The sequence below is a fragment of the Triturus cristatus genome, chromosome 3_2, assembly GCF_964204655.1.
Source record: "Triturus cristatus chromosome 3_2, aTriCri1.1, whole genome shotgun sequence".
NCBI classification, from domain to species: Eukaryota; Metazoa; Chordata; class Amphibia; order Caudata; family Salamandridae; genus Triturus; species Triturus cristatus.
This window is the reverse complement of record NC_140584.1, coordinates 288713799-288729095: the sequence shown is the minus strand read 5'-3', so window position 1 is coordinate 288729095 and position 15297 is coordinate 288713799. Positions and strand designations below refer to the sequence as shown.

At 49.8% G+C, this 15297-nt stretch overlaps 1 protein-coding gene across 5 annotated transcripts in view; it reads right to left on the bottom strand.

Annotated features, from left to right (window-relative positions):
• The window catches only part of LOC146857170 (transcription elongation factor A protein 3-like), a 200230-nt gene that overhangs the window by 34050 nt on the left and 150883 nt on the right, over positions 1–15297 (bottom strand). For all 5 annotated transcript variants that reach the window (XR_014979861.1, XR_014979862.1, XM_085647658.1 and 2 more), the window contains one exon: positions 3732–3886. Coding sequence is in view for 3 of the 5 variants with exons in the window: in XM_085647658.1 (XP_085503784.1) it covers positions 3732–3886 (155 nt within the window). In the remaining 2 variants the exon portion in view is untranslated. The remainder of the gene's footprint in view (positions 1–3731; positions 3887–15297) is intronic.

The window sequence follows — 15297 nt, the reverse complement described above, 5'->3', positions numbered from 1 at the left end:
AAAGGAATGGAGCATAAGACTGAACTGTGCATGGTTTTAGGTAGGCCTGGGTGGAGGTGCGAAGTGACCAAAAAACTCCAACACGCTACGCAGAGTTCTGCTAGAGGCAGAGTGTGTTGGGTCACACCATTCGCAATGATTTTTAGCGCAGGGTGTTTGTCCCACGCTGGAAAATCAGTGCGAAGGGCACCATGTGCAGTGCAAAAGGGCTCTGCTTCTTTCTGTTGCTCGAGTAGATGTTCTACTCGAGCGGCAACTTACTCAATGCAAACTGAAGGTAAGCGGTAGTGGCCATCCGCGACCTCCCGCATTGAGAAATCTCTCTGGAAAGTGGTCTGGAGTAAGATTTTGCTCGCCAAATAAACGTTGGCAAGTGCAAGCGCAGAAACAACTCTGCTCCGCGTAGCAGTGTTTTTGTGAACGGCATGCGCTGTGTGGAGCACAGAGTGGGGAAAACTCTGCAAACTCCACAAGCGGAGAGGAATTTCAAACCCAGTCCTAGTTTCAGGCCACATAACTTTCTATTTCATTGCAGTTGCCATCAGCAACATGGAACATGGGTGTGAGAGGGAGGTAGGGCTGTTTTATCTTCTCCCTCTTGCTTCAAAATGCCTTTTGTGCATTTACGGTCACCTGAGCTGCATCACATTTAGTCATGAAAAGGTGTTGTTCACATCCAGATTCTGAATGGCCTTTAGCACCACTGCATCTCCCTCCACTTCTTTCGGCTTCAGACCCAGAAGTTCTGCTTTGAACTTTTCACATAATCATCTCCAGGAGTTTGTGTCGTATTGCCAGCTCGGTTAATGAAATCAAAGTAATCTGACAAGCCAGTCAACAAAAGCGTCTAACAAAAACCAAGTCACTGTTTTTGCCGACAAGACTATGGCAATCTAGACCTACATCAACGCCAAAATGAAAACATCCCTAATGCCCCCTATCTCACAACTAGAAATTCAAGCTACATTATTCTTTCACTCAGTGTTGAGTATCAGACAAATTCTCAAAAGTTGGGAAAAAATCAAGGTATCACACACTGAACAATAATCACACATTGTCCACAATTGAAGACCACATCAACAAGGTACTAGATATTGAACGAATGAGCAATGAACACCTATAATATGTCAAGTTACCAGGACACTGCAACAGAACATTATCACCTCAATGCTGAAGAAACTGGAAGGACTGGGGACCAATCTCTATATTCCTATTCCCAAGTACACTCAAGAGGAGGAGGAAATTGCATACCAGCTTCAGGAATATCCGGCAGACTGGAAAGGAAAATAGGCCTTGACTCTAAAAATGACCCTCATTAGCGAATCATATTGCGAAAAAGTGGCCCACTTTTGCAAATCGATGGAGTTTTGAACATATAAAAACATACTGTGTCGGTTATGCAAGGTATGGGAGACCGTATGCAGCTGTGCTCGCTGCAGGTAATGTTTGTCATAATATCAGGGAAACCAACAGTAAAAAAGATACAGCCCACCAGACCATAAAACAGGCCCACAAACAGCCCAAAAAACTACGGAAGGGAGGAAGAGAACCAAATAACCCCCCTTGTGAGCTTGGGTAACAGTATAAAATAAGTAAGTGAACTACAAGGGGGGTCATTTATAAAAAGAAATGCTATAAAAAAATATGTATGCATTTAGTGACCTATAATGCACTGAACAAAATTCACAAGAATTAATCAAACGGTTCCTGGCTCACCATTCTCCTACTAGAAGGAATTGATGCTTTTTAATAAGAATTTACAGGATCCTACTGAACATTGTTTCAGAAATCTGATACAAGATTCGTGGTTGACGATCTACATGGAAGAAACTATCAGTGTATGCCTTTCCCTTGACTAGATGTTTTATGACAAAATAATCAATGATTACAGACTATCAAGCACTACCAACTGCCTGCAAGGCAACAAGCTAGCATTTTACTCAACATTTGAAAGGAGGGAAAGCCCATGCTTACACCAGGCATGACACAATTTATCAAGTGCTTTGTTGTGCACTCTGTGTTTAGTTCAATGTTCTTACTTTGAGTCCATATAATCTGTGTAGTGTGTGCTGGTTTGTGGAATAGGGACAGGAGTAGTGCTAACTGCATTCCTGTTTAGTAGAGCGGGTAACTTGCAATTTTATCATCGGTGAGCTCAAGATCAAAAAGATTTGGCAACCAACAAGGAAGTGGCCAATGAGTAATAGGAGTGTCTGCTTGCCTTCTGTCCTTTTTACTGGTGACTGCTTCTTTTCACCACACTAATTCTCTTAATCACAATCCTTTCCTCCTGCTCACACCTTCTCCACTTCCTGCTAAGTCTCTTCCCTCACTTATTAGCACGCTCCACTGTCCATCCTGCATACAAGCTTTTCCCTTATGCATATATCTCCAATCCCCACTAGTTCACACATGCAGCTTCCCTTCCTGGTAACCCCTAGTGGTGGGTGGAACTCACTGAGTTTTACTACGTGGAATTCCATGGAGTTGCATGATAATTCAGTGAGATTCTGCAGAGTTCTGCGAACGGGAAGAAATTGGCTTGTTGAGCTGCTCGGGTTGATTTTTAGCACCAAAAGCCTGTTCTATGCTGAAACATCCACGCAAAAGGTACCATCCGGAGCACCAGAGAGCGCAGCTGCTAGAGTTGGTTTTGCTGCAGCTCGAGTAGATTTTCTACTTCGGCTGCATCTTTCTCACCACGAACGGTTGCCACCACCCACAAGCGCTCTTGTTGGGAAAAATCACTAAAAAAACTATTGATGGACAGAATGTTGAACAATGTCAAACATACACCCCTGTACAGAGATCTGGGCCTAAACCATCGTTGCCATTCCAGTTTGAACCCAACCATATGCAAATCAGTCTTGATCCTGTTCCCCATGGGAATAGTTCAGCCCCAACTGCCAGGCAGGTCCTCCCTGGATCTGAAACAAGCATCCTGGGACCAGTTTCGGGATATAACCCTTCATCAGCCAGGTTAGCTTGACTCCAGTGGCTTGGAGAGCATGTGACCCATGTCTCGGCATACCCGTCCCACTCGGGGTGCAAATGCAAAAAGAACAATTGATAAACAGAATGTTGAACAATGTCAAACATTCACCCCAGCACAGTGATCTGGGCCTAAATCCATCGTTTTTGTGCTCCCCATGCCATTCCAGTTTGAACTAAAAACATATGCAAATTAAACTTGACCCTGTTCTCCATAGGAACAGTCTAGCCCGAACTGCCAGGCAGGTCCACCCTGGACCGGAAACAAGCATCCCGGAACTGGTTTTGGGGTTTCACCCCTCATCAGCCAGGAGAACTCGTAGCACCCGAAAACCATGCTAAGGGACACCAATTCTAGCTCACATTTGCCAATTTACCGTTGGCGAGTCACGTGTGAGAAAAAACTCCACCACATGATGGTTAGGAGAATTTGGTTGGAACTCCACATTACATGCGTAACACAGAGTGGACAAAAGTCAGCAACTTGGCTGGCAATGCAGAATTTATCACCCACCCCTAGTAAACCCTTCTCTATAGACCCTGTTTACACCCTTATGTCGTACTTTTGCATAGTCCCTCCTAAATCCCTGCTATGTAAACCCTGTCCCCATTCTTCTCCCATCCTCTTCCTCAGGCTCACATCTTCATGTCTGTCATGTTCACATCTTTCTTCAGACTCCTAGTTATCCTATCTGATGTCTCTCCCGCTTCCTTTTCACCTTAGCTCCCCAGCAGCTCACCTCAGATGTCATGCCTGCAATGCGCTCCGCAGAGATGGCCCCGCATAGCACATTGCGACGCAGGTTTGGATTCTTGGGGTCCTTCAAGTTGCTAATGCGGCTCCGTACCCGGTTCCGGTACTTCATGTCCGTGGCCTTCACCTCTTTGTATATACGTGATAGTGTCAAAGAAAAAGACCTTAGAGTGGGAAAGAGTGGTGCCTGGGATCTCACCAGGGAATATTTAAAGTGGCGGGAATTCATTTAGACTTGCAGTGGCCATTCAAAGCTGTGCTTCAGCTGATCCAGGAATGCTCTCACAAATTATTCTTTCAATTTGAAAAGAAAATTACAAAGTGTATTGCTGATGTAAATTGGTGCACTTATAGAATAACTGACTCACTTATATTGCAATTATTGCACATTTATGTGCTTTTATATATAGAACATTCACATATTTTTGTAAAGCTTCTTTTGGCAGTTTGCATATTGAATGGAGGTCATAAAGGGCAAATCAAGGCTGTAAGACAAGGTAACAAAAGTTAAAAGCAGAGGTCGGATATATACACCCATTTTGGAATTATATGTTCCTTGTTAGTGACACGTTTGAAAACTCAATAATTCTAGGCCAGGTGTACTAGCCTATTTTGTGGTCACAAACATTTTAATTCCCAAAATGGTAACATGGGCAACTGCAAAATAGTACAATTCCAATTTTAGCAGGTGGTAAACTGAAAAACTTTTTAAATGGGATTGCAAATTGACATTATTCATAATTTGGAGGTGTGTATAGGCGTCCCTTCCAAATGCAGAATCAGTACCATATCTATCAATGGTTTGTGTCCAGAATTCCAGTCGCAAACCATTGAAAAGTTACCGACTCCCGGTATGGGGTGGCGGCTCACTTGTAAATAGAAGGGATCCCCTTTGGACCCCTTACCCTTTGTGAATGTTGAAAAACGTTTCTGGGAGATTAAGCAACGGTCAAAAGGGAACACTTCCAACTCTCAGAAAATACAACTTTCAGTTGCAGACCTGTTTCCTGCTGACCCTTGCAGGCCACTATCCCTGTGATTGTACCTAATCCAACGAATCCACAATTTGTGACAATCCTAACAATTATTTGATAGGTCGGATTACGACTCAATCAAGTTTGGAATTTTGTAAACGACCTATTAGTACATAGGTGAGTTAACAAACTTCCATGCTGGGCATAAAAACACCGGTTGAAAATTGTGATTTGGATTTGCTACGACTATTGTGGTACATCTGGTGACCTATGAATTTTCCTAATGATTGCACTTAATGTTTATTTAATTTGATCTGCTTTTCTAAGGTATTCTGTGCGCTTATCCTGGGCTTTACATAACGTCTTGAACACGTTTATCTATAACTCATTGCCTTTTCTAATCCATTTTGGGCATTATCAAGTGAATTCTGGGCCCTTTTTATTAAATAGAGTTATGGGCACATTTTAACAAAATGATGTATATCTTAAAAAATAGCACTCTGCACAGTTTAATGGATTTCGTATATTTTTTTAATAGTCTTCATTGTAGTAGAATACAACAAACAATTATTTCAAAATATTTGCTCAATGTTCTTGTCAGAACCCCTTTTAGAGAGTCATGGGGCACATAGGGGCTACTATGGGTCCTGAGCAACTGGGCCAAGTCCCCATTCTGCAATTTGACTCTCAATGGTATTACTTCTGATGTCCCTGGGCCTGACCTACTATGAACCCTGAGCAACTGGGCCAAGTACACAATCTGCACTTGACTCTCAGTGGTAGCTGTGGTCGAGCAGTTGAGGCTCCCTTGGGGGGTGGGGGCGATGTAGATAGAGGTCAGTGAAGATGCCTCAAAACACAAAGTGCAAACAGTAGTAAGAATACATTGATGTCCAGTCCACACTCCCTTTTGTAGACAAAATAAGTATATATTTTTTAAACTCTACACATGCAAAGGTATACGACATTCAGAAGCAATAGCATAATCCCCTTTGAGGTCAGGGCTCTAGTAGTTGTCAGAAATATTCCTGTCCCACCCTCCTTCCTACGTGTTTGGGGTTATTCCACATTCACTGGTGGCCGCATCCAGGGAAGGCAAACTATTAGGCTGTATTCAAAAGTTTTTCCTTTGACTCTTTAGGAATTAGCTAAAAATGTGTCTATGGTGCCGCTATCAGCAACTCCCCAAAGGCCGACTCCCAGTGTTATCTGATCTGGCAGTATGGCAGTGTTTAGCAGTGCCACGAGTGCCCTCTCCTCGGGAGCTCAGAACACTGGATCCTGTATGGCATAGTCGGGCCACTTGCGGAGTAAGCAGGAGCACCCAGTAGGGCAGTCTCTCTCTGTCGAGCAGCGCTGCCAGTTCGTTCTAGTGGTCAGAGCTGCCACCGCTTGACAGACACAAAGGTAAGTTGATCTTTCCCTTAGCATAGGGTGGGGGGAAGATCCTAGTGTGATCCTACAGGTCCCTACCAGAGCACCAACAAAGGTATGACGTCCTCGTCAGCAGGGAATCCATCAGATGCCGATCACAATGCACGGGCTTGAGCACTGGTCACAGCAGTATTCTTTCGGTCCATGCAATGACCTGAGTCCTTTGCCAAAGTGGTACAGGCAGCCCCTCCTGGCATATAGGTATGCCATTGTACTCACGATCCAGACTCGGACTCTCTTTTTGCAATCACTTTCACTGCAGCTGCCACTCCTGGCATTAGGGGTGGCCGATTTTAGCAGTCACAAGTGCTGCTCTTCTGGCCCAAAATCATTTCAACTGAGACAACCCCTCCCCCCCGGCATCTGGGGTCACCGTGGTGGTGCAGGCCTGATGCTTCCTGCACCACAGTTCTAGTATGGGTCAGAACAAGGTAGTCCTCTCCTGGCATACAGGGGTCACTTACCCGATACTGAACAAGGACAATGGCTCAATCGGTGCACAGCTTCACATCTTGCTCAGGGAATCCTCGTGCAGGACTCCTCACTAGCATTCACTCCCTCCAATGCTCACCTTTCCCTCACAGGGCACACTGGTCTGGGTAAGCAGGCAGGCGATGGTGCTCCAGCCTCCAGGGCAGGTGAACTTGGTTTCCTGGGTGATGTTCCCTCATCCAGAAGGGAAATTAACAGGCCTTCACCCCCAGTCCTGGTCACAGGCAGAAGTCTTGTAGCACTTTCTCATCTCAAACAACCTGTCTAAATGATTGGCAGATGACAAAGTTTGGAGTCTCAATCTCCCCTTCTTATAGTGCTTTTCCAGACACCAAATGTGATTGAGGGTCTGAGTCTGAAGTTTTATGTTGGGGTTAGGTTCTTTTGAAGTGGGCATCTTTCCTTTTCTAATTTCCTCTGAAAGGATGTCTGTCACAGCAGGCACAATTCTGCAGCTGATTGACCCAAAACACAATTATTGGGAGTGAACAGAGTTTACATATGGCTCGATCTCAGCCCCAGTGATATGTGCATTCAGAGGGTGGTCCCAGGCTCCCAGCCCTACTCTTTGAGTCCCTTATCAGACCCATCTCCTTTCCTAAGATGTGTCCAGGCCCATTCTGTGTGATCTATCACTGAATCAAAGAGCAACCATTTGTAGTGTAAAGAAAGCATCCATTCCTCCCTTCCTCCAGTGTGTCCTACCCAACTCACAGGAATGCAGCAATACACAAATCTGTCTGGAGGGACTCTTCTGCTCCTCCTGTCTTCACCAGGCAGGCCTGGGCTTCCCAAAATGGAACCCAGGGTCCTCCATGCATTGTGCCATTACAGGCACAAATATGTTTAGCACACACATTTAATCTGCGTGCACCGTTCAGCACTGTAGCCTTTCTGCATTGTACCAGGGTGTGTTATTTTAAAACACACACACTCACCATGTGCATGCTGCCCAACACTTCACCCTTCATGTATTGTACTTCACACAAGCACATGTACACTCAGCACATGCTTTCCCTACGCATGCATTGCACAGCACTTCATCTTTCATGTACTGTATACCAACAGGCATACATTCATTCAGTACATGCACTGACCATACACATACTGCACAGTACTGCTCTATCCCTGTAATGTACCTTTCACAGGCAGACATGCAACCAGCACAGAGTCACAACTCTTGAACTGCAGGGCACTTCCACATCTACCTGATATAGGCCAAGGGTTGAGTTAAGCACACAGCAGCAGAACTTTAACAAAGGTGAGCGAGTCTGTAGACCTCACTATAGTGACACATGGTAACAAGCATTGGCATTTCCAATAGGTCTCACCTTTGGGGCCTTATAAGTATTTAGCCATGCAGCACATTATCCTAAGTCCTACAACATCTTCTGTTACTTCACGTGGCACTGGTAACGGCCACACACACCCGAGGATGGGCTTCTATGCTATTTGATGAAGATATGATAAAGACTCTTCAAATTTCAAAAAAGTATTTCTTTAACGAAGATGCTTTGACACTAATAGGCACATTAAAGAACTGCATTCTTAAAAAGTAGACAGATTTATTTCTGTCACAGGAGGATAGCAGTGTGAACACTGTGAAGGAATCTTTCTAGAGATCCATGGTGAATTTTATGCAAATGTATCCCCATGGTTACAGGGCAAGTCTCAAATAGACAAATTAGGTAATGACATACAGATTTTCTGTTGCGCTTACCGGGGTGTTCTTTGGGTGATTCAAGATGGATGAAAGGAGTACAGCTGAAGGAGTAATTGTCAGGTATCAGTTGAGCTATTCTAGGGAACAGAAGGTGGTTTCTTATGCTTTTGTTGTTTTTATTCATATTTGTTGGTGGGAGTGAAAAAGCTCCTAAACAATTTAAAGTCCAAACAATGAAAAAAGTTAATTTTAATAACAGCTCATCTGAAAAACACGTTAGTTAGATTCCTCACCTTAGAATATCCCCAGGCGTCAGACTGGATCTGGAAGATTTTTCGTCAGCAATACCCCTTGCATGTCGCTAGGCGTCGTCTGCGGCTCCGCGTCCGTCGTTGGCGTCGTGCGCCGGAATGACGTCGTCTGAGCACTTAGACGCCGCCCTCGCGCGCTGACGTCAGTTCTTCTTTTTTCCGCGCCAGTAAGCGCCGATCCGGGAGAGCTACCCCTTTAGTCAATTTTTGACTAACTTTTTTTGACTCTTTTTGGTCACTTTCGACTCTGGTGCCGGTAGGATGCCTGGTTTCAAGGCCTGCGACGACTGTCACCGCCTGATGTCGGTGACCGATCATCACCGCCGGTGCCTGTACTGCTTGGGCCTCGACCACGACGCGGAGTCGTGCTCCGATTGTATGGCCCTGACCTCGAAAGCTAGGCGGGAGCGGTCCCGCAAGCTTCTCGAGCTTCGCCACTCTGCTCCGCGCCCCTCTCGATCCCGGTCCAGGAGGAGGTCCAAGGATCGGTCACGGAGCCGCACTCGACATCGTCGCTCGTCTGGCTCGAAGTCTTCGGGTAAGTCGAAGCACTCCAAGAAGTCCAAGAGGCAACACCGCTCTTCGGACTCCCCTCGCCGGTCGCGCGACTCGGCCGAGGGTCCGGATGGTTCCACCCCCGTGGCTCCGCGGGAGCCGCAGGCGCCGCATAAGTCCCCATACCCGCCGGTCCATGGGACTGACGCGACGCCGGCGGAGGTCAGTGTCTTCCTCTCGGCCATGAGGAGCCTGGCCCCGCCGTCGACGCCCGCTGGCGCACCTTCGGGCCCCGCGGACTCGACTGGGCGACCTCGCGTGCCGGCAGCTCCGGCCCCGGCGCCATTGGAGGCTCCGGCCCCGACGCCGCAGGTCCCCGAGGGGCCCGAGCCTGGGCCCCCGTTGACGCCGGTCGACCTCGTTACGCCTCCTCCGCCGGCGCCGACTCCGGTACCACCCCCGACGCCGACTCCGGTCGATGTCGATCCCCGGTTCAGCCCCTGTCCGGTCCCGACGCCGATGCGGCGCCGAACGACGCCGCATCCGACGCCGCTGGAGACACATATTGTCTATCGACCGGCTCCGATCATTCCTCCTGTTTACCAGGAATCGGATGACGGGGGCGACTGGGAGGGGTCTGAGGACCCTATGGCCCTTCAGGGGCAACTTTCGCCGGACACTGGATTCATCTCTCCTCCGACTGTGGCTTCGGAGGAGGGTGCAGCTTTTTCTGTGGTGCTGCGCAAGGCTGCCGCGGCCCTTGGGCTTGAGCTGCCTGCCGTGGCTGTGAGGACTAACATCCTCACTGAGATGCTTCAGTCTGCCGCATGCTCCACTGAGCCTCTGCTGCAATTCAATGAGGCCCTCACTGACGTTCTGCAGGGCACCTGGTCCAAGCCCTCCACAGTCCCTCCTGTGGATAGGAACGTTGCCAGGCGCCACCGCCCTGCTCCGGGCGACCCCAGTTTTCTGTCCCAACACCCCACCCCCGAGAGTCTGGTTATCCAGGCCTCTACCTCCCAATCCTCCTTCCTGACCGCTCCTCCGGACCGGGATTCCAAGAGACTGGAACAGTTCGGTAAGAAGCTGTTCTCCTCGCTCAGTTTGGGCCTGCGGTCTTTGAACACCGCCTGTCTCTTGGACCGTTATTCCCACTCTCTGTGGGATACGGTGGAGGACGTGCTGCCACTGTGCCCGGAGGAGGCCCGGGCGCGTCTTTCCTCGTCTCTGGCCGATGGGAGAGATGCAGCGCGCCATGCAATCTGATGTGGACTCGACACTACGGACTCGCTGGGTAGCGCTTCGACGTCACGCCTGGCTGCGGTCCACGTCCTTTTCAGGGGATGTCCAGAGCACACTCATGGACATGCCCTTTGATGGTGCTCGCCTTTTTGGTGAGAAAGCGGACAGTGCACTGGCTCGCTTCAAGGACTCCCGGGCTACGGCCACGTCCTTGGGCCTCTCGGCTCCGCGGCCACAAACTTCCGCTTTTCGCTCCTTTCGTGGCCAATGAAGGGGCTCCTCCTCCTCACGTCCGCCTAGACACCGGCCGCAGAACCAGCCTGCACGCGGTCGTGGACGTGGTTTCCGCCGAGGCGGTACTGGAGGACGACGCGGTCAATCCACATCCACCCCGGCAGCATCCGCCTCAAAGCATTCCTAGTCCGAGCTTTCAGGCCCATTCCTCGCCAGTGGGAGGCCGGGTTCACCATCACCTGCTCCTCTGGCGTACCATTACTTCGGACATGTGTGTGCTGCAGATCGTCCGAAGGGGCTACTCCCTCCCCTTCGAGACGACCCCTCCAGCCATGCCACCGCAGCACCACCGTATCTCGGAGGATCATTTGAATCTTCTGCAAGAGGAAGTTTCGGCCCTCTTGGCCAAAGAGGCCATCGAGCGCGTTCCGAGCCCAGAAGTAGGTCATGGTTGTTATTACCACTACTTTCTGGTTCCCAAGAAGGGCAAAGGAGGCCTACGCCCTATCTTGGACCTCAGGAACGTCAATCCCTTCCTCCGGAAGGAACGGTTCAAAATGTTGACTTTGGCTCAGGTTCTAGCTGCCCTAGACCCTGGAGACTGGATGGTAGCGTTGGACTTGCAGGACGCATATTTCCATATCCCGGTCCTGCCGGCCCACCGGCGTTACCTGCGGTTCACGGTTGGTCAGGTGCACTTTCAGTTCACCGTGCTCCCCTTCGGCCTTACCAGTGCCCCTCGGGTGTTCACGAAAGTGATGGCGATGGTCGCAGCTCATCTCCGCAGATCAGGGGTTCCGGTCTTCCCCTATCTCGACGACTGGTTGTTGAAGGCGGGCTCGCCCCAGACAGTCGTCTCCCACCTCCAGACTACGGCGGATCTCCTGCATTTGCTAGGGTTTTCCATCAACGTGCCGAAGTCACACCTGAGCCCCTCTCAGAAGCTCCTCTTAATCGGAGCGGTTCTCGATTCGGCGCAGTTCCGGGTTCATCCACCGGAACAGCGGGTCCGGGATATACAGGCCCTGATTCCCATCTTTCGGCCTCTATCCTGGGTTTTGGTCAGGCTATTGTTGAGGCTTCTGGGGCTGATCGCCTCCTGCATCCTACTAGTGCATCACGCCAGGCGGCGCATGCGGGCTCTGCAGTGGGACCTGAAGTTTCAGTGGGCCCAGCATCACGGCAACCTGTCCGACCATGTCTTGATCTTGGAGGGCACTGCACAGCAGTTGCAGTGGTGGCTCACGGACCGCGATTGGGTCACGGGCAAGAGCCTCTCCCTACCCCTACCGGAGCATGTCGTAGTGACGGATGCGTCCCTCCTGGGATGGGGTGGCCATATGGGAGAGGCGGAGATCAGAGGCCTCTGGTCTCCAGCGGAGTCTCGCCTCCACATCAACTTGTTGGCGCTGAGAGTGATCCGACTTGCACTGAAAGCCTTCCTTCCCTCTGTCCGGGGAAGTGTCGTGCAGGTGTTCACGGACAACACCACTGCCATGTGGTATTGCAACAAACAGGGCGGGGTGGGGTCGTGGACCCTTTGTCAGGAGGCTCTGCGCCTCTGGACATGGCTGGAACACCAGGGCATCACCCTGGTGGTTCAACATCTAGCGGGCTCTCTGAACGCCAGAGCAGACGAACTCAGCCGCTGGTGCATGATGGATCACGAATTGCGTCTGAACCCCGAGGTGGCGCAAGGTCTCTTTCAGCAGTGGGGAGAGCCTTGGTTAGATCTATTCGCCACCGACGAGAACGCGCAATGTCAGCAGTTCTGCGCGTTGGAATTTCCAAGGCGGCACTCGCTCGGCGACGCTTTTCGTCACGAGTGGAGTTGCGGTATGTTGTACGCCTTTCCGCCTATACCACTTCTGCCCAGAGTGCTGAAGAAGATCAGGCACGACCGGGCCCAAGTCTTCTTGGTGGCTCCGGATTGGGCATGAAGGTACTGGTATCCCGAGCTACTCAGTATATTGACCGATCCTCCGATACGTCTGCCCCTTCGGGAGGATCTTCTGTCGCAGCAGCAGGGGACGGTCCTCCACCCGAACCTGTCCAGCCTCCACCTCCATGCGTGGAGATTGAGCGGCAGCAGTTGATGCCATTTGACTTGCCTCCTGAAGTCTGTAATGTTATTCTGGCAGCCAGGAGTCCCTCCACAAAATCGGTATACGCCTGCAGGTGGAACAAATTTGTGGCATAGTGCACAGCAAAGGCTGTGGATCCCCTTTCCGCCCCTCTTTCTGAGGTTCTCCTCTTTCTTCTTTCCATGGCCCAGCAGGGCTCTGCTCTGGGCACCCTTAAAGGTTATCTTTCTGCTATTTCTGCATTCTTACGGGATACTGATCAGCCTTCTCTTTTCAAATCCCCTGTAGTGTCACGCTTTCTTAAAGGCATTACTCACACGTTCCCTCCTGTCCCTTTCGTAATGCCTCAGTGGGACTTGAATCTTGTCTTAACATTCCTGATGTGTGCTCCCTTTGAGCCTCTTCACAATTGTCCTCTTCGTCTTCTTTCTTTTAAGACTGCTTTCCTGGTTGCCATCACCTCGGCTAGACTGGTGAGTGAGCTCCAGGCTCTATCGTCCAAGCCTCCTTTTCTATCTGTTCATCCGGACAAGGTTGTCCTTCGGCCTCGTCCTTCCTTTCTTCCGAAAGTGGTGACCCCCTTTCATCTGGGGCAATCTGTCACCTTGCCCACCTTCTTTCCGCATCCTTCCAAAGAGGAAGAGCGGTTCCACCGTCTGGACCCAAAACGTGCGCTCTCCTTTTATTTGGACCGCACAAAACAGTTCCGAGTGGACGACCAGCTTTTCGTTGTCTACGTGGGTGCAAAGAAGGGAAAAGCTGTGCACAAACGGACCATCTCCCGGTGGGTCGTTTTGTGTATAAAAATCTGTTATTCCTTGGCAAAAAAGGACCCTCCTGTTGGGCTGCGAGCCCATTCTACTCGGGCCACGGCGGCTACTACTGCTTTGGGACGGGGTGTCCCTTTGCAGGACATCTGTCAGGCAGCGACGTGGGCTTCGCTGTACATGTTTGCCAGGCATTATTGCCTAGACAGCCAAGTCCGGAGGGATGGCTTCTTTGGCCGTTCTGTCCTCCAGGACTTTCTGGTGTGATCTTGGTTCGCAGACCCACCACTGGGGTTGGTATTGCTTGGGTATCTATTCTAAGGTGAGGAATCTAACTAACGTGTTTCTTTCAGATGAACAAGTTACTTACCTTCGGTAACGATGTATCTGTAAGAAACATTAGTTAGTTAGATTCCTCACCGACCCACCCATCCTCCCCGTTCTGCGAACCGACATCTAGGGTTAAGGTTATCCTTTTCAGGCCCCTAGATTTTTTGGCACCAGTGTCGGTCTCTTGCATGGCTCTGCGTTCCTGGTGCGGAAAGCTGTGTACAAGAACTGACGACAGTGCGCGAGGGCGGCGTCTAAGTACTCCGACGTCATTCCGGCGCACGACGCCAACGACGGACGCGGAGCCGCAGACGACGCCTAGCGACGCGCAAGGGGTATTGTTGATGAAAAATCTTCCGGATCCAGTCTGACGCCTGGGGATATTCTAAGGTGAGGAATCTAACTAATGTATCTTACAGATACATCGTTACTGAAGGTAAGTAACTTGTTCGTCACGACTCTCTACGTGTAACCTAAAGGTCTCAGCAACAGTGCTGAGTCAGTACTATTAATTTGATGACAGAAATACCTGTGATATAAAGCGCTATGTTTCGGAAAATAAAGCAAGGTTTTATTAAGAAGGCGACGAAGGGAAATCATACTCTACGTGTGGGTGTGAATGCGCGATCCTGTTCAGTCAAAATAGCTGAGCAAGTTGAACACTTGCTCCTGATATATACCGTGACCTCTTAAGTTCCGGTTCAGGCAATCCCAAATCATCCTTCCTTCTTTTGGGGTTGATACATTGCTGTGCATGCAGCAACACCTGCACTCGTTTGCAGGCTTGCATTTCTCCACATCCAACAGAGTTTTTATCACCGGCACCAGCGCACTCCAAACTGAACGAGTAAAGGTTCTGCCAGGCATTTCTTGGCCTCTGTGCTGAGAGTGCAAAAAGAAGGGCTGTGTTACACCCTCTGAAATTACTACCTTTGTGGAAGACATGGCAAAGCAAGTAGCGTGCACATGCTACTAATTGCAATAAAACCTTCACATAAGTGCCCGTCCGTACTAAATTGTAAACAAGAGCCCTGCGCTGTAAACAGACACCTTCAAAGCCCAAGCCCTCGCCCCCCTGACCCCTCCCAGAAGCGCACATATTCGTAAACAGCCTTGTTAAAGGCACCCGCTGTGGAAGGAATGCAGCTGCCACCCTGTGTGCCGCTGCTCGCTCCCGAGAGCAAAACGCCGTGGAAGTGAACCTTTGCCGAAGAGATAGGACATGCACCCACCTTTAGCCATTTGCGTGCTTTCATTAGTGAAAGACACACTCAAAAGCCAATCTAATGTGTGGGAGGAGTCAGACCCACATGGAGAAGTTTAGAGTACTCACAAGAAGCCTCCCATAGAGCAGCGCATGCGCGCTGAGCTAGGCTCCACCTAAAAAGGACCTGTTCACTACTACTGATCACTACACAGGCTGCTGCCACCATCGCGCTTGTGCTGCTTATCTCCTGGTGAAGACAGGAGCCTCCCACCACTATAAGGGTGGCGCTTTGGGTGCCCTTTCCGGTCCATCAAGACCC